At 37.5% G+C, this 20470-nt stretch overlaps 1 protein-coding gene across 1 annotated transcript in view; it reads right to left on the reverse strand.

Moving 5' to 3' along the window:
- Nucleotides 1-20470, reverse strand: part of GABRG1 (gamma-aminobutyric acid type A receptor subunit gamma1) — a 57749-nt gene that overhangs the window by 12010 nt on the left and 25269 nt on the right. The window contains exons 4-7 of the mRNA XM_086889393.1: nt 4649-4869; nt 1819-1901; nt 478-615; nt 198-350 (exon numbers count right to left, since the gene is read on the reverse strand). Of these exons, the coding sequence (XP_086745519.1) occupies nt 198-350; nt 478-615; nt 1819-1901; nt 4649-4869 (595 nt within the window). The remainder of the gene's footprint in view (nt 1-197; nt 351-477; nt 616-1818; nt 1902-4648; nt 4870-20470) is intronic.

The raw sequence follows: 20470 nt of genomic DNA on the forward strand, positions 1-20470 counted from the left end.
TCTCCATGCTCAGTATTGCTTCCTTAAACTCCGCCATGCAGCTACAGCAGGACTCTCCTACTCCCAATGATGCAGCTCAAGAGAGAGAATGATCATAATCTGAAGAGGAATAAACTGTGGTTAACTTACTCCCTGCTGCACCATTTGTATTCTTTGGGTGTACCAGATCCTTCAAGGATAAGAAAAGACATTCTTACCCAGAGAAGTCCTTGCAGGAACTGCATCCTTATTGATCCAAAATGACACCCATGAAAGAACAACTGTGAGTATACAAGGAATGTATGTCTGAATAGTAAAATATCCCATACGTCTGCTGAGATCAAAGAATATTGTCATAATAATATAATCACCTAAAAATTAAAAAAAAAGAATAAAAATATTTATTTGACATCTAGTATGGTTTTTGGTTGTATCTTCATCTGTTAGTCATGATATAAATAGATATTGCATAAAATAAAACTCAACACTTTGCCTTACCAGACAAGGTATGAGAAATTTCAGTTGTGTTTCGTAGACCTACAAATGCAAACTGATACAATCTCCAGTATTTTGGATCTGCCACTTCAACAGAGGTTTTCTTCCATTTGTATTCAATTTCATTTCTGGGATATCCATCTAGAATAAAACAAAACAAATCAAACATTCAGCCACAGAATGTACCAAAGCATGTTTTCTGATCTCTGAAGTTACTTATAAACTAAACCAGAGGTATAAATGAAGTAGATCTTAGACCATCTATAGTCTTCCTGACACATTTAAAATTTAACCAGAAAATATATGGCCTCAATTTTAAGCCTAGGTAAATGTAAGATCAAAATCCACATAAATACAAATGTTTAGAAGGTGTATTCTCAAACTCCAGTAAAAAAAACTGGCTCAGAATCATCACTATTAAACCATAAGTGTCATTATATTATCATTAAATGATCAGAAAGAGCTTAAAAGTACAGACACTTATTAGTATATAATTTGATGGTTTAGGGAAGACCTCCTGAAATGAGGCTGTAACAAGATGGGAGTTGGCCTCTTCCCCCATGCAGCCAGCAACAGGATGAGAGGACACGGCCTCATGTCTGCATCAGGGGAGGTTCAGGCTCAGTACCAGGAAGAATTTCATCACTGAAAGGTTGTGAAGCATTGGAACGGGCTGCCCAGGGAGATGGTGGAGTCACCATGCCTAGAGATGCTCAAGAACTGGAGGTGGCACTTCATGCTGTGGTTTAGTTGAGAAACTGGTGTTCAGTCATAGGTTGGACTTGATGATCCTGGAGTTCTTCTGCAACCTTAATGATTCCATGATTACAATAACACAGCTCCCTAGGATTTTTTACTTCTTTCTAAATATAGTGTGCATAAAAAAAAACAGAGCTTGAAGGTTGTGTTTTTGCTCATACAAAGTAAGTCCCACTGAAAGGAAAAGGACTTCTTATACTGATTCAGCATTTACAGAAGCAGGCTAAAGAAGACATATAGTATTTTTCCTTTTAAGTATACCATATGGAACTAATTCAAAGCTGTCAAGTCTTGCAGGCATAAGAAAACAAAGTTTATCCAGGACAATGCATTTCCATTAACTGGCATAGGCACTGTATTAGACTCCGAAGCAATAAGAATATTTTAAAGTAGGAAAAAATGTATGTGATTCTACTTCTTCATTAGCGTGTTAAATAATGCAATAAATCTAGTCAAAACATGAATGGTCAGCTCTTTCTTTCACTGCAAGGCTTTAAAAAATAAACATTTGCTCTCCTGATGCCAAAATTTAGGTAAATTTAAAGCCTGAATGTAAAGAGGACAAAAAAGTGTTTTACCACGTACAGCTTGAAAACTCCAGAGGACAGGAGTGTTCATCCATAGGAAAATTATGAAGCTGAAGATAACATTCAGCATTAATTGTCAACCTAATTAGAAAAGGAAAGGAAAAAAAAAAAAAAAAAAGAGGAGAAAATAGGTTATACTCAAGAATTCAGACACTTTAAACTACAGAGTAAAGAACATGCACAGAAATAAATTTTGCCAATTAATGGATATTATGAATAGCCTCCTGTGTATCAGAAAAACAACATCCAGCATTAGCACCAAAGAACAAGAAATATTATTTCATGCAACTTGAGGATCTGTATTGTTTCAGTTTGTATTTCAAGCCATTTCAAAGATTTCAATTGATTTGGGGGCACCTCTCAGCTCTACAATAGGGGATAAAAAGTAGGGTCTGAAGAGGGGAAGGAGAGGAGCTTATGATAGCACATAAAGGATGTTTTTGTAGAACACATTTATCAAGTCAAATTGCATTTGGCATCATATCTTGTGGCTTTACATAATATAAAAATTGTGGGGGACATTGGACTTGCTCTATACTCATGGAAGCAGTTCTGGTGAAGACAGTATTTGGATAGAAAAAAGCAGACAATGTTGCTACATATTTAATGTCTAAGGCATTCAACAATTCTCAATTTATAAACATTTTAGAACCAGTTTAGGACTCATAATTGTCTGAACTAAATCACTTCCTGCTTTTAAAAATGCTATCACGGATTTTCACAGGACGTCCAAGCAGTAGGTGCAAAACCTGGTTCTGTTACCTTTCACTAGTAAGCCAAGTAAGGAGCTAGAGTCAAAACTGCCTTCTTTGCATTTAAAATACCTCCTCCTTTCTTGGCAACACTATTAGAAAGTCAGAATGTCTTCTAAAATCAACTTTAAGAATTGCCAGAATGTTCACATACTTGACTGTGTACAGTGCTTATATATTAGACAAGAAGGGATGGGAAAAGACTCTCAGACGTGCTGCCAGATAGTCTCAGATCAAAAGTCTCTGAACAAAGTGTTTATGCTACACAAACTGACGCTACGACCTGACCAAAGGTTTATAAGGAAAAGTGTATTTCTTAGCATACACAGTGGGAGAGAGGAAGGAAGAGTCCCCACACTTTTAAGTAGAATACTTGCATCACTATGGAGATGCTTTACAAATTTGTCAACTATGATTTATACATTTATTGCCTTTACTTTCCACTTTCAATTTCTGGATAGTTAACCACTCAAAGAAAAAGCAAACAAGCTGTGCCTTGTGCTAAAAGCACCACAAGTAGATCTGAAATCAGTGATGGTGCAATGGACAGACCATGGGCTACCCTCAGAGGAGATTCAGTAAGGCTGTTGAAAATTTCCACCACGTCTGCCCCCTGAATTACCAGCAAGAGCAGTGATACAGAGGAATCCACAAACCTGGAACACTGTCAGATCACATTATTGTTCCTTCAAAAAGCAAGATATGAACCTCTCCATGTTATTTTCCCTTAGGTTAAATTCAGGCCTTATCCTTGCCCATACAGATGTTTGCACGTTGCAGCACTGGGTGAAAGCCTGTTCTGCTGCTCTGTTACCAGCTCGTTGCACTTTATTTCTCATACTCTGACTCAGTAATTCTAACCTATTGCTCTGTGAGGGCTCACGGGATTTTTTTTGCTCATATTTATTTCCTTCTGTTACTTTGAATCTCTTTAGAAGAAATTTTGCATTGAAAATGAATGGACGATGGAAGGGTAAAGTCCAAGTACGACTCTACCATTGCTAATTAGAATAAGAAAAAAAAACAACTTGGCATGTCAACAGAAGGGGGTCTCTAGAGGCTTTTATAAACAACTGGCATAATAAACCATTTAAAAAGTGCTCTTCAGAGATGTCTGCATGCTCTCAAACGATGCATACTAGGAAAAAACTCAGTGAAGAGAATCCTTGTAAAGCATTCTAATTCTTCTTACATTCGATACAGGAGAAATTTATAAATTGTTCATATAACATAGACTGCATATGAACACAGCATAAATGATTGAGAAGAAAGTAATTAAAAGTGCCACTTTTTGTTTTAAATAGATAAATAAATAAGGTCTTAATAATAAAATCATATTTATGGCAACCTCTGCATAGACTACTTCTTGATCAGCTCCTGACTTATTTCAAGACCTTTTTGGTATATTTAAAAAATATGACAGAGACGACCCTAAAATACTTTCTGTAGACTACAGCCTTTCAAGAACTATTTGAAAAGTGACTCAAAAATCAGTACAGATAGCCTTAAGCTTAAAAGCAGCACAGGAGTCTCCCATATGCCAAGAAGAATTATCACCAACATGTTTACTTATGCCTATTTTGGATGAACAGCTCTGTCGATTTTAATAGCTTGCAAGCCTAAATACATTGTGAAGTACATGCAGGACTGGGGCCTTAGCTTTAATCAAACTTCTTATAATTTTTATTATTTGAAGAATTTAATATATGGAAATTAGATTATGAAGTATTTAGACCAAAACTAATTTATCTGGGTATATTAATGAGAGACCGCCATGATGCTATATACTATTTAACACCCCTTTCTAAATCTTGCCTGTACCTAAATGAGATGAAAATTTGCTATCCCCTTCAGTTGTCCTTAGGCAATCATCTCTGCATTATATTTCAATACTACGAATTTCATCTTTTTCATGATCAAATGATCTTTTTTATTTTCTTCTTTAATCAACTCCTTGAAAATTCCTGTGGTCTATAACGAAAGAGACACCAGGAATTTGATTTGTATTCATTATTTTCATATTCCTGGTCATAACAGGATTTTGGGTTTTTTCCTACCCAAATAATAAAAACCCACCTTAGAGTGTACAATACTCTTCCATCACTCCAGATTCGAAGCAAACGATTTGGAGTTGTAATCCAGTGAGCATCAGATTTCCTTGAGTTCCGGAAGAAAGTGTCTGGAATCCAAATTTTTCCAACCATATTGCTATTCAGCATAAGCACCTTCATTGAGCTGTTAAATTTTAGACGACTGTCATACCAAGTCTGGGCAAAAATTATATCTATAGTGTATTCCTAAAAACAGAGAAACAACCATATCTATGTTTACATTTACCAAAGTCTGCAAGCCAACTGTTTTTTGACTCATATATAAATCTGAAGCCACTTCCTCTATTTTCTTTGGTGTTACCATTTGCACAGCAGCCAGCAGCCAGTGAACGCAGAAAGAGAGACAGAAGATGCACAGAGCCTTCTGTCCCCACCTCCTCTCCCCTGACACCCACTGAGTACTTCAGGAAGAAGATACGTGATGGCAGTGTAACCTGGAGGCTCCCACACAGTGCAATCACCTCGGGGCACCCTGGACAGAAATTTAAGGGCAACCTTATTACTTCAGGGTTAGACTATTTGTTTGTTAAGGGAGATATTCTACATCTTTCAAGAATCAAATAAAGCAAGCTTTCTATGTTTTCACCCACACTTTTCAACACACAATTTAACATTTTTCAAGAAATTTCAGATTATGAAGAATTCACGAATATGTGGAAATTAAATATGACAGTTTGCAGAACTATCTCTTACCATCTGCCTTGTACACCTACCAACATACACACAAAAGTATACATAATCACAGACAGGAGGGAAATTTCCCTAAAGAAATTCCACTTTACTTATTAAAGCCTCAAGGAAGCTCCTTCTGTAATAGAAATCAAATTCATCTGTAGACTTGTGGCCAGAAAAGAAAGGTGAAAAACAAAATAAATAAATAAAAGGAAATCCCTATTTATGAAATAATTCTTGACACAATAGAACTTGCGAGAGATAAGCAATACAGCTGCATAAAAGAATTCTGATTTTTGAAGAATCCAGCCAGTTGTTTCTGCCCTTCAGACAAAGAGGTAAAGCAGCAGCTCTCCATGTTGTCAGACCATACTCCGACCTCAATGGCATTGGCCTCACCACCCGATGGCAGATGTGATCTTTCCTGCACAGCTGCACCATGAGGGCTTCCATGAGAAACTCAGCAGCTCCCCTGCAGGGAAAGAGCTGGAGACCAGACTGAAACACTCAGTGCTGGTTGTTCACCTCTCAGCTGTTGAAGGGACAGGCAAAAGTGAGGAAGAGACAGTGTTCACACTCTTGCTTGAGCCAAAGGGGTTAGCAGTAGTTTACTTGATCAATAAAAATGCATCATGTAGTCAATCCATTCTGTTTTTAAATAAAAGCTGAAGGCTTCATTGATTGGAGTGGATTTTTGTTGTTGTTGTTGTTCATTTTCCTTTTAAGCAACCACAGCAGCCAACTGTAAAAGTTACAGATTCTTCACTAATTTCAGCAACTGATACCACCCATCTCTCAGCAAAGTTTGAGAAATTTGGCATTTCATCCTTGAGAACTACAAGGCAGATATTCTGGGACTATCTTAATCTCTCTTAATTTTCTCACCTCTCCAGATGGGAAAGTGCAAGTTCAGGAAACAGATATACTAGAGGGAGGTTTCCTCTTGCTCTGTGATGTATGGCAGATGAATTATCACCTGAACTGTGGTAATTCAGTGTTTTTCAAATGTTTTGAACAACTAATGCATGAGGCAAACAGTGGAGAGACAGAGAGAACAAAAAGACTACAAAAAATGCATTTTTAAGATGACTTTGTTCTAAAACTCTGCATATTTCTTGAGAGTCCCTGCCATCAGAGAAAGATTATACAGGTCAATACAAGTCCTTGATTTTTATTTTGTTTTTTTTTTCTGTAAACAGAATTCCATATACCTGTGAAAACCTTGGAACTGTTTAACCTTAAAATTCAGCTTTCTGTGGTCATTTCTAGTGATTACAACTGAAAATGAAACTTGCCTTGCTGTAGCAAAGAAGGAGAGCCCAAGGCAATGCACCAGAGAAGTGTTTTAATGGGCTTTAATGGAACAGAATGAACAAAGATTTATGCATTGCCTTTACAGTACAAATAAGAAGAAAAATAAAGCAGTGAGCGAAATCAACAGACATGATAAAATGTACAAAAAGTGAAGATTGAGTTTGAAGGTTCAACTCCAAGCAGCTACTTCACAGTAGCAATGCCTGGTTTGAGAAGAAAAATTATCAGTTATTATAGGCAAATCCATACAAGCAAGAAAACGCAGCTTGTCATAGAATACCAACCACCCTAATGAATTAGAATAAAAAAGGAAGATTATCTTGAACACAAAAAACAAGTGAATGGCCTCAGCACACTCAGATGCTTGTATTCTTTTACCTTTCAGTATTAAATATATAAGTTTGTATCCTGTTAAACCCAAACAGCAGCATTGTGCCAGCTACTAAGGAGAAACTTAGTTCTATCCCAGATGAAAGCAGCATGCCATATATTAGAGGTCCTGTTTAGAAAACTTTTGGAAAAAAAAAAAACAAAACACAAAAAACCCTTAAGAACATTTCATGGTATATTTATAACTGTTCAGTATACAATAATTTAATTATTAATCCAGTATACAATAATTTAACAACAGAAAATTAGTAACTGCTTGTTTCCAAGTGGCTTGCTGAATATCAAATAAGATCCAAGTTCTAGCCTCTTGTAACACACCTGAAGAGAGCTGCCCTCCATTGATAAGCTCACACCTCTGCACTCAGACATGTCTCTCCCTCTCCCTCAGGAATCAGCCAGCTACAGGCATAATCCTACCATTCATCCCACCTGAAAGACATGGACTTTCAGACTCATGGTGAGTGGCAGCAGCAGCAGCCCACCCTGCTCTTCAGCAGGGACTCAGAGACAGTGCTCTGACTTCACCAAAGAACACTTAGTCCATTTCTACCATCAGCCTTGGTGACACTACTGCCTATTTCTTCAGCATATCTATTTATACTATGCCTCCCTGAGACCTCTCTGTCTTTGAGGGTCCATAATACATCCTGAGGTGCCACATATCCTTCACAAAATGCATCTTACATGGGACCACATTTTTAGTTCAAAATATTTTCTACTTCCTTTTAAGAAAGGGAAATCTGGGTCCCTAAAATTTGTTAAAAATTTGATAGAAAAATCACCATATTGTCTTTTCTGAGAGTACTTTATTTCTAAAACAAGATGAATAAAAGCTCATTCATTTTTTCAGAGACTGTGGAAGCAAGCACAACAGCAACAAAATTCATATATTTATAAGATTACTTATAATATTTTTTTAGTGCAACAAATCTTTCTAGTCAACTATTTTGCTTTCCTTGTTTCCTCAGAAAACTTAAAATTAACACTCCTATCACTTCTACAAGTCTTTCATGAAACTCACCATTTAATGCCACTGTGCAACCATAAAAATTGGTTTACTACTCTCTCTTTCAAATTAAACTAATGACAAAATAGCCATGTAGAATAAAGTGAATCCATCTATGGCTGCATTAGTCACAGCCATAGCAGAACGCATGGTTATTCATATTTAACCTCACAGGGTTCAAGAACAATGGCACATATTGGCTCATATTTGGCATTTGATTTAATCACTGAGCACTTTTTTTTCACAGCTGGCATAAAGTGCCCACCTGCCCAATTATTTACAGATAACTTCAATCCTCCTGCATCTCTTTCCTCTCTAAAAGATCTTAACGAATTCCAAAGGGTGGGAACAGTGTGACTAATCACAGATTACCATTAAAGGGCCAGGCATGGCACAAATTGTGACTATTGACAAACAGATTCATAGCCTGAGTGAAAGTGAGTGAAAGTCATTTTATATATAAATAAAAATATTCATATCTAATATAATATTATATATATATTTAATAAAAATATTCAAACAAAGCAGGAACAGCAATTGAAAGGGGTTAAATAGAATCCTCAATATTTTGTCATGAAATTTTGCCATTTGTTTCATTGTTTGGCATTTTGTTTTATTGTCACGAACAGTTCAATTACAGTCAGACTTGAAAATAGGTCAGTGGATTGCTCTTTTTTATTTTTTTTTTTACTGGAAAGCTGTGAAAGAAAGAGAGGCAGATACCTAACAAAACTCTTTCTCATTATAAACTGCATCGCACAAATTCCAATATAATATCAATAAGGACAGGAAAAAATCTAACAAAGAAGAAAAAAAGAATTCTCGGATATTTTTCCTGACAGTCCAACAACTGATTTGATATCCCACAATAAAAAAATTGTGGAGAAGGCAAGTAACAAGTAGCTGAATTGTTGGCTAGATTACATTAAATGCAACACATCTTGTTTGAGAACAGGAGAAAGTGGCCTAGTTTCATGAGGCCAAACAGAAAATCAAGGAAGAGTCCCAAAACCAAACTCAGCACTAAAAAAATTGATGCAAACTACAGACTTACAATGCAGCTAATGACCACTGAATTTCATAGAAAAATGAATAAAAACATATTCTTATCATTTCATCTTTGTTCAGAAACTCACCCCAGCTGTTCTTCCAGACTCAAAATTTTGTGTGAAGGGCACCTCAAGGTTCCTGTAATGGCACATTCTGAAATCTGTTTCATATGGAGCCCCTCAAAGCAGTTCAGCTAACAAGTTGACATGACTTCACTTTTTTCAGTTATTTTATCATTCTATTCAGCATTCTAATTCCTTAAACTGGAATTGGATGTCAGTGAGGCAGGGAATTTTTCAGGAAAAAAATTAAGAAGGGGAAACTAAAGAAAGCATTTCACTAGTCTATATGTTTCCACAATAAGAGATACGATTTAAAACCAAATATCAATTTAGTATTCTGATGAAAAGATTTTAAAAACAAAAAATGTAATAGACAAAATCAGTAACCACACGCTTTCCTAAGAGGTAAGCACAAAATAAAGCATTGAGCATTAGCCAATTTATCTTCATCTTCCCAGGGTGCTGCCAATAAACACTCGTAACCTTTACCTTTTCCCTCACCCAAATTTCTTTGGACATCAATAAGGGGTTATAAAGTAATTTATTAAAATACTTAACCTATCCTTGATGTATAACCTCTCTTAACAAAATGTTGAAAATGTGGCTACTCTCCGTGGTAGGTTACTTTAAAAGCCCTTTAAAGAGATTTTTTGAGCTGCTTCAGGGTCAACGATGGTTTCAGAACTTAATCCACATGACTGAGACCAAAGCAAAAGTAAAATTTCTTGGTTTAGTAAACCATTTTAGTTTACTCTGTAAAGCAATCTGAACTTACTGACCTTAGGGTAAAACCTAATAGATCCAACAAACCACAGTGCTTCTGATACATACCCGTAATATTACATTAATGATACTGCAGCCACGGAGGAGCTGAGGGCTGCAGGAAATGCAGTGAACAGAAGTGCATAGTGTCTGCTTCCAGAGCCTTTTAATCAGTCAGATTGCTATAATTGTACAGATAATCACACTGGAGGATGCTATGAGAACGTATGCACAGGGTAAGTGGAAATATAACAATCGTATCTACAGAAGGTGAGGGAGTACAACATAGTCACAATTCAGAAAAAAATCTCACTCTTCACATCATAATTTGGCATCTGTGCTAATCTAGTCCTTATTTTGAACATGCAAATTGGCAGATGCAAACGACAATATGAATAAAAGGCAAGACTTATTTCAATGTTTTCTAGATTACAAACTATCATTAAAATCTTGCCAACAGCAAAAAGATTAGCTAGAAAAGTAACTGAAGCACTTCAATAAAATCTATGCTTTTGTTTCATCAGCTTAGATTTTGGTCATTTGAAGAGAGCACAAGGAGAGAAAGCAGGTAAGTTATACATAAGCAGGTAAGATTATACATAATCTATTTACATTCTCATGGTAGAAAATATATAAAAATTTTGATTTACTTTTCAATAGAAAATTGAATATTTCAGCCAGTAGCTCTCATGGACAAACATTAAACTCTAGAAAGAACTAGAGAAGAGAACTCAGAACAAAACAAAACCCCACAACAGCAGCAACCAAAAAATCCCAAAAACCTGAAACAAAAAAACCCAAGCAAACAAAAAAACCCCTACAGAAATAAAAACAAACCAACCACCAAATATATGTAAATGTATATATATCAAAAACCCACGAATAAATGGATTAAGTATTTGAATTAGAGATTGTCAGTAGTGATTTATCAGCTCCATTGACTGTACTTTCTAAATTAAGCAGCTACATTTACCTTCCTGTAATTAGAGACATTCTAGCCAAAATTGGACTCACAAGCAACTTTAACAACAAAGCCGTACATTACTCAAGCATACACAGTTTTATAGCTTCCCTTGATTAGTGAAGGTAATACTTTGCTGTTCAGTATGGTGCAACTGTTCTCAAAGCAAGACTAACTACACAGTTACTCTTTGGCCTTTAATGTACATGGTTCAAAATCCAAACACTGATAGCAAACAGACTTGTCTGGTTTCTACTCTGCAACTCCTGTAAAATACATCATCCTCCATGAAATATAGCATACCTATTTGGTTTTCTGGTTGATGAGGCAGAAATCAGCTCCAAACATCAATCATCTGCTATACTATACATATACAAGATATAGAATATATAAAAGCATGTACAGCCATCAAAAACTTCCTAAAAGGAGCCTCTACTTACTGGTCTCAAGGGCATAACCTGTTATGGGGATAAGCCTCTACAATAGAGACACTACTCTTATTCAAAAAGGCAACATCTCAATCAGCATGTACTGTATGCTGGTGAATGACAAACTTCAAAATAGCCCAAGAAAAAGTGTTTTAAACAGGTATTCTCCATGGTGCTCTAAATAAGCACCCAGATGTGAAAGACAGACCCTGACAGTGGCTCTTGTAGGGGGCAGTGAATTACAGCACATTGTGTTGGTGCACAGTGGTGGAGGTGGCCATGAAAACCTCTGTGGTAAGAGCCATTGCTGAGGTCAACCTCTACAGCAACAAGCTGTTACAAGCTATTGCAACAGTCAAAGCCACCCTCTGCCTGTCTTCTCAAAAACCCAGTTCAAATCCAGGCCAGCAGAATTATTCAACAAGTATGAAGCACGACGTTATGTCCATATAGACAGACAGATAAAGAATTAATAACAAAGAACAGGTGTGTAATGTTCTTCAAAATATTTTTCTTATAGCTGGCACAGAGATAAGAGGTACAGACAAAAAATTAAATGGATCTTCTCTTAGGTGCAGACACAAGGGACACAACACAGATGAAGAAGACAAAGTATTTGGACAGGATATTAGGGCACAGGAAGTAATGATAAACTATACCTCAGAACAGACAAAGAGTCTGTGCAGCTTTGGGGTGAGAAGAGAGAGAAAAGTGTTGTTTGGGTTAGCTTTAATACTAGTCAATACCTTTACCTTCTCAATGAAGTGCTATGTAATACTTACATTAATGTTAGTCTTGGTTTAGATCATCTCAGATCCCAACTGAACTATGCAGTCACTCAAAATTGCTTATAGATGATACATAACCTCTGCAAGGAGCTTATGGCTTGAATTTAACATAAAAAGAAAGATTTGGAAAGCCAACGGGGGCATAATTACAGATAGAAACTTTAGCACAACACCAGCTTAATTCTTTGTGATATTTTGTAACCTTCACAGAGGGGGGAAAAATAGTAAATGAGTGAAAGGAAAAGTGAGTTTAAACAGAAACAGAAAAACAATCAAGTGGCTTTGCAGACATTTGTAGGAAGTTTCTTTCAAGCATAAAGGGCATCTTGGGAGAAATTGATATAAAAAGTTGAAAGTATGGGAGCAGAAACCAGCAAGATCTGAGGCAGGAAATGGCCTCTTGAGGGAAAAAAAAAAACCAACTAAAAATCGCTGAGGACAGGTTTTGAAGTACCTTGAAAGTGAAAGGGAACAGTTTATGTGTGAGATCCAATGAAAGAGAAGACAAAAGAAGAACTTGAGCAAGAGATAAGTCAGTAGAAAAAGTGGAAAATTCTTCCTACAGGACGTCTCTAGATAATATGAGTGGAGCCAAATGGCAACTGGAAAGGTTACAGACATAAATTAGTGTAACAATGGGAATTCGGACAAGAGTTTTAATGTGATGGATTAAAAAATAAAGAAATACAAAATCCCTTTGTGTTCAGAATTTGCAAGACTAAAACTGAGACCCTACTCCTGGTTCTAAGATCCATCACATCATAGAAAATTTTTAGATTTCAGTCCTCAATGGCATAGAATAATGATTATTCACAGCAACTGAGAGTGTGTAAGAGGTGAAAAGTTGTAAGCTTCAAAGCTGTGATTCTGCCATATTGAGCTAACAAAACAACTGTGAACACATATGAGTGAGACAAGACAGAATTTAGAAATTCAATTGTCAAATCTGGACAAAAGGAGACACAGAATAGCAGGCAACTGACACAGAAAGGTAATTTTGTGCATGAAACTTCCAAGAAGGAACGGAGCACAGGAGAAGATAATGTGACCATGGAAGACATACTGTGCAGAAGCAATAAAGGAAAAGCTTTAAGAAATACACTCACATCAATACTTGAATAGATCAATTGTTAGGAACACAAGAAACTAAGAAACTTTACCACAACACACTGACAGACTGACCACAGATAAAAAGGAAGCTTTTTCAGAATTGTTGTCTAGCCCTATTCACATCCACAGCTCAGCACTCCTGCCATTTCTTTAACAAATTAAAGAATCACAGATCAGCCCTGTGCAAATACAGAGCACGTGCATCTGAAATCTCAGGTGCTTCAGAGGCAGTTTGATTATTGCTCTGGTTGTGAATGCTATGAATCTGAGACAAAACAAATAGGATTTCTGATCAGTATGCTGGCACACTCTACTGAAATCAGGGGAGTGAAGTAAAAATAAACAGTACTTGTAGTAGTAGTACTATTACTATATTGGTTATTATCATTACTGCAGCCATGCCAACTGTGGCTAAAGTGATGCAATGGTACAATACAAAACCAGTATTTCCTAAAGCATGAACGAATCTAAAATTTAAGAACCAACCACAGCACAAAAAGACTGCAGCCTTACATAATAGCACTGATATTATATCACATGTGGAAATAAGACCATCCTATACAGCAAAGAGCATAGATTTTCCTAGTGACTTGTGTGGAACTCTCAGTACCTCTCCTGGCTTCATACCTATTAAGGGACAATTGGTAAACTGCAGCTGAAAACATTAAAAAAATACTCAATGCTGTTTAAAGTTGGGACTGAAAAATGTCTGTTCTCTGCTTTGGTTTCAGAAGGCTACAGCAACATTTGTCACTTGTACAGTAACTGCATTTTCCCTCACCCTTCACCATTCCCTTCAAATTGTTTACAGGAATTGGGACCAAAGGAACTGCAAAGGAACAACAAAGGAATTGCTGTCCCAGTATGGGCAGAATATTGCACATATTTGGCCAAATCCCTCTGAACAAGACAAGCTTAGAGCTATTTTCCAATAGCAGCAATGAAACTGCAAGAACCAGATTAATCAATTAAAGCTAATCTTTTTGGGCAATAAAAAAAGGGAACAATCATGAAGCTGTACTAGTGAAGTATTACTCAGTTACTAGAGATGGTAACAAGAAATACAGCAGAAATATGGGGTTTGACTTTTTTAAGTATATTCCATAATAAAAACCACAATGCTCAAGGCTACTGAAAAAATATTTACTCAGCTGCTGTACATGAACAGTGTCCATCAATCTCAAACAGTCATCTGAGTAAGCCAATTAACCATGATCTCTCACAGTGCTGACAGGCACCAGAATGATTGGAATCTATCTTCCCTAATTGAAATAAAAGTGTACATTGGGAAACAAAATGTAATTCTAACTTCTTTCAAAGAAGATACTGTACAATAAGGAACATAATAATATTCAAAGACCCATTGGTACTTTTTTCCTGTTTTATGAACAATTTGATCGCAGAATTCCTGCCATTTGAAAGAGAATTAAGCCAATTTGCACAAAGTGCATATACTTGACTTCCAAAAATTTCCATTGCTTGCATGCTGAATCCACATAACCTTTAGGAAACCTTATAAATTCTCAAATATGGGCCAAAGTGCATGCCTCACAATCTTCCTATCAGTCAGTCTGCATAAAGCTCATAGAGACAGTGGTTCTCCTCAAAACAGTCTTCAAAAATGAAAGCAATTCTAACCTCCAGGATAAGCTTCAGGTGCATTTCACAAACCATGACAAGCAGTGCTCACCCAGTCCTGAAATGCTACCTTTATTGCAGCATTTGCATAGCACTGATTTATTATGTTTAGATTTCTTGTGTGGAACTGTGCTCATTTAGACACACAGCTCTGTAACAGACAAGGAGGGGGAGAGAGAGAGTTAATTTCTTTCCTTTAGACAACTCCTACTTTAGATTTTATTCTATAGTGTTTTTTAAATCCTTAAGTCAATGTGACATGTGAAGTCAATGTTCACACATGTAAACTAACTAGGTATCTGCAGGAACAGGGCCTTGCTAAATACAGTATCACTGAGTAACACAACATTTAATATAATTCAAAACCAGAGTTTAAACTGTGTTGTTTTACAGAATAATGCACAGAAAGAGTGTGAATCTTTAAGTATTGTATCTCAGGGTACATTCAGATAATATATCCTCAGGTCATGATTACTTATAGTCTTGTGTACTTTGTGTAAATTATATTGCATTGTAAAGTAAGAGTACAGACCTTCAAACCCTCACTACAAATTTAGTGACCAGTAGAGTAAGTGCAGTGACATGCCTGCCCACAAAGTATCCTCCACAAGTGCAATAATGTTGAGCAATCTGTATTAGGACACTGATCCCATTGATACTTGGATACCGTGAAAAAAGAAAAAGAAAAATAAAAAACCTGCAGCTGGTTACTGCAACTAGAGAATGAATTGGAATTTAGAAGTCAAAGGATACTTAAAATTCACCACCATCACATTCTACATAAAGTCAGAAATAGTACAATATGACAAGAAAAATTGTATCCTACCAATGTCCAGGCCATGCCTTCTGCCTACCAAAGTAGCATATTGTATACTCTGTGAAGATCTGATTTGCTAAGTGCTTTAGCTCTCCTGTTAAAAATATGAGTGGTAGGCTTCAAAGTATGGCTTCAACCTGTGATCAGAGTAGCCTTCAATGGTTAATAAGCAAAGATCATGTGACAAAAGCTGAATTATCCACAGAAGAGAAATTTTGGAAAATAACAAGGAGACTGAACTGCTGTAGTGAAGTGCAGTCTTAAAAATTTATTGTGGAATTTTCAGGTTGGGCCTTCTAACCGCGAATTCCAATAATCAATACAAAAAGGGAATACTGAGTATCATCTTATCCACAGGAAGGGAAATAAAAATTAGTAGCACTCGAACAAGCTAAATGTCAATGATATCACAGTGCTTCAAAGTGTTAAATCATGATTTAGAAACTCATTAAAAAGCAAAGAAATTTTAAAACATAATTTTATTTCTGTAAACATATATTTATATGTATATTCAGTTTTATACAGACAGATATAGACAGTCTGGTAGAGAACTTTCTTTTAGTATTTAGTCTATCAGTCATGATGTCTGTGCATCTCTCTAGAAACAATCTGCTTCTTTCTAACTGTTTACTACATGACACTTGAGTAAATGTACATCAAATACAGGGGAAGTATAAACTTTTCTCTTTGCTCATCATTTTTGACAGAATGATCCGATTCTGCTTCTTATCACTTAAGGAGCTGCACCTGCAGTCCTTCTCAAAAAATTCTTCTCATTTTTTTGTCATAAGAGTTTTGATCAAACATAAATGACAAGAAAAGGTCATATCTTAGTTAAGGAAGGCAGAAATGTCCTGGAGGGGTGCCACACCTCTCCCAGCCAACTGATTTATGCACTTGAACAGGCTTGTCAAGCCCCAAAAGCTGTGGTGCTGATGTGGTTCTCCCCTGGACAGCTTGGGGCACCAGTAGCACAAAACATTGCAGATTTATGAATATATAGGGTTTGGGGGATGAATACAGGTCTGAGAAAGCTAATGAGACTAACAGGCAGCATGGATCAACATGCATTTTTGCACTGAGACCATATATCAGACTCTACTACTTGTATCACCACCAAACAATGGTTGCTTTTTATCTTGGCCCTAGTTTGGAAGGAAAAAAGCAGTAAAAGCCTAATATTCTATTTATAGTGTTCAACATACAGTAAAAACAGGTTCTAAATATCCACTGCTTATCTAAACTCTGTAAAGAAATCCCTAGACCACTGCAGAGCTACTGAGGATCAAGATTTTGCTCATAAAAATGCACTTGGAATCATCAAATTTTCAAGGTTGGAAGAGAGCCATAAGATCATCAAGTCTGACCACCAGGCCAGAACTGTAGCCCCTAAACCAGTAAACCACATCACTGAGCATACGATCCAGACACCTCCTAAACACCTCCAGGTGACTGCTGAAGCTGACTCCACCACCTCCCCAGGCAACTTATTCCAATGCTTGACCATCTAAACAGTGAATTTCTTTTTTCAATATCCAATCTGAATGTTAACAGCCTCAGCTTGATGCCAGTTCCTCTTGTCCTCCCACTGTAGGCACTGTAGAACCTCACTACAACCTCCTTTCAGGGAGTTTAACAATGATGAGGTTCCCCCCTGAGCCTCTCAAGAGTAAACAAAGCCAGCACCCTCAGTTGTTCTTCCTAAGATATGTTTTCTAGATCTTCCATAAGCCTCACTGCCGTTTGCTGGACATGCCCCAGCACCTCAATGTCCTTTTGAAAGTGAGGGACCCAGAACTGAAGCACCCAAGCTGCAGCCCCACCAGTGCTGAGTACAGGGGGTCAACCACTGTCCTGGTCCTTCTGGCCACACTACTGCTGCTACAGGCCAGGATGGCACCTGGGCACACACCCTGGCTCATGTTCAGCTGCTGACAACCAGCACCTCCAAGTCCTTTTCTGCTGAACAGCTCTCAAGCCACTCTTCCCCCAGCCTGCAGCACTGCATGGAGTTGCTGTAACCCAACTCCCATGCAGGACCCAGAACTTTGCCTTACTGAACTTTCTGCAGCTGTCCTTGGCCAATTGATCAAGTTTATCCAAGTCTCTCTGCAGGCCCTTCCGACTCTCAAGCAGATGAACATGCCCACTCAGCTTAGTGTCATCTGCAAATTTACTGGGTGTGCACTTGATTCCCTCATCCAGATCATAAATAAAGACAGAACTTGTCCCAGTATCGAGTCCTGGGGAACACTCCTAGTAACTGGCTGCCAACTGAGATCCATGCACCACAACTCTCTGGTTCCAGCCAGCCATTCTGGAGTCCACCAATCCAAGCCATGAGCTGCCAGTTTTTCCAGGAGGATGCTGTGGGAGAGGGTTTCAAATATTTAACCAAAGTCTAAATAGAATACAGCCTTTCCCTTGTCTACTAAGTTGGTAATGTTATCATAGAAGGAGATCAGGTTAGTCAAGCTGGACTTTACTTTCACAAGTCCATGTTGGCTGGGCTTGATACCCTGCTAGTCCTGAATGTGCCACGTAAAGGCACTTAGCTGCATTTCACATGGTTGTTGCACAATGCCTAGCACAGATTAGCTCTAAGATTCAAAAATCTTTAGATGTAGTATTATAAGGCTAAATACTCTACTGATCCAGACACTTGTTTAAAGTGTTTACTCAGGATTCAGATGCATGAAGAGATCACAAGCTCTAGGAAAATGTATCTTAATCATGGGGTGAATTCAGAATATAGAATCTAAAATTGTGTAGATCTTGGTAAATAGTAAAAGCCAAAATACAACAGCCTTCAAAAACAACCTCCAGTGACTGTCACGCATAGACCTCAATTACGGAAGTGGAAGTTTATCAAATAGCAAGAGAAAAATAGACAATTAAAAAACCAAATGCTTCCTCTCATAGTACATGTTCTCTAAAGCTTTCAGACAAACATACTCCTTTGATATGCTATTTCAGCGTCACTGTCAGAAAAAATACCCTCTGCTTCATCCCATATTGTATCCAAACTTGATAGTTAAAGGACATCATTTGCCAGGAATAAATTAATGTATGTGGCAATTTAGTAATCCAATGGGGACTGGAAATCACAGAAAATGTATTCTCTTATTAAGTGATCAAATTAGGGGCTAAGGACAGCCCTTGAAATGGAAGCAAATTTGGGATTATTGGTTAAAAATCTCAAACAATATTGACTCCAGGGAAAGTGCCTTCCTAATGAAATCAACGGCTCACATAAAAGGAACTTACTGGGGAAAAAAATTGTTATTATTTATTTTGCTGAGATTGTTGTTTCCCAGAATAAAAACTTTTCTTTTTTGTTTGAAAACCTTAATAAAATTATTTTCAAGTATATGGTTTTATTTATTTTTACAAAGGTTTGATCTCTGTACTGAGGTTAGATGCTCATAAAAGTCATGTTCTTGAAGTGCAAGCCCAGTGGAAGCAATTGCCCTTTCATGAAGGCCACAGTAGTTTTAGACTGTAATTTAAATTGCTAAGTAGTTTTCTGTCAATTTTTAAAAAGTATAGGATAGCTTTTAAAGTTCTATATCTTAGTAACATTTACCTTATTACCCTTTACTGTGCTTCATCATTCTTTTTCTTTAAAGAGAAATCAGAAAGCTGGAGAGAAACATCCTTTATTAACTATTAGGATCCCGCTCTCCAGTGAAGTAATATGCCTTTTCAGTAGGATGCCAGTCCTTACCTTGGACTATAAGCTATTATGACTAGCTTTTATGCTAGTAAAACTGCTAGGGTTTTACTAGCAGCACAGCAAGGACATCACCACCCAGCTCTAGCACAGCTCTAGCAGAAGTGGAGACACTTCTAAACAACTGACATGCAATAGTTCCATGGCTGATACTCCCAGACCCTGGGCTGAGTGAGCAGAAGGAAGCTGTGTGCACACAAGAGATCATTGCTCCATAGTTGAACCACAGCTGGAAGACTGCCCAGTGGCTGCAGAGGAAAGAGGAGGGCATGGGAGACGGGGCAGAGCTGTTCTGCAAAGCCAGCCATGTGCTGGCCCTTTAAAACTAGAAAACTGAAGCTGTAAGCATTTCTCGTGTGTAGTTCCAGTCTGTGCAATACTGGCCACAGGCTGAAGAGCTTACGTAGGTTACTGGGAAAAGAAGTGTCTACCACTTGCTAGATCCTCCTTACACATCATCACAGTAGGCTTCCACAGTTTGCTTCCTTCAGAAGAGGATTAAACAGAGAGAAGCAAAAGAGAAAGTCTGCAGAAGGGAGACAGACAAAAACAAAGACATCACTTACACTAGACATGGAAGCTGGAAAATGTTCCCTGTTCCGTCACTCTTATGCTCTATCACACATTTCATTACATACAGTCCTGGTCTTCCCTGCCACAGCCCCAGGGTAATGACAACCCTAAGCTGGTTAGATCACTATGCTAGAATGAATATCCTTCTCCACAGATCTGCATCTTTTTCCATAGTATCCAAGCACCACTGGTTTTTCTTGCTTGGCTTCCAATCACTGAAAGTCACTGTTCTCTACCCCCACACGATGCCATACATCTAAACCACAAGATCCTTAATAGTAATTGAGAATTACCACACTGTCAGAAAATGCTCAGAAGCCCCCTGCACTGGCACACTCCAGCCTCTGAACAGAACTCTTCTCTGCCATGCAAATTCAATACTGTCAGAAAATTTGTAGGGAGGAAGTAGAGGAGGTAAACCCAAAATCACCTGAGGGAAAGTCCCCATCTTAGTCCTGGGAAGAAGTCATGCCAAAAGGCCTT

This window comes from Cyanistes caeruleus, chromosome 5, assembly GCF_971803275.1.
Source record: "Cyanistes caeruleus chromosome 5, bCyaCae1.hap1.1, whole genome shotgun sequence".
In the NCBI taxonomy this organism is placed as follows: Eukaryota; Metazoa; Chordata; class Aves; order Passeriformes; family Paridae; genus Cyanistes; species Cyanistes caeruleus.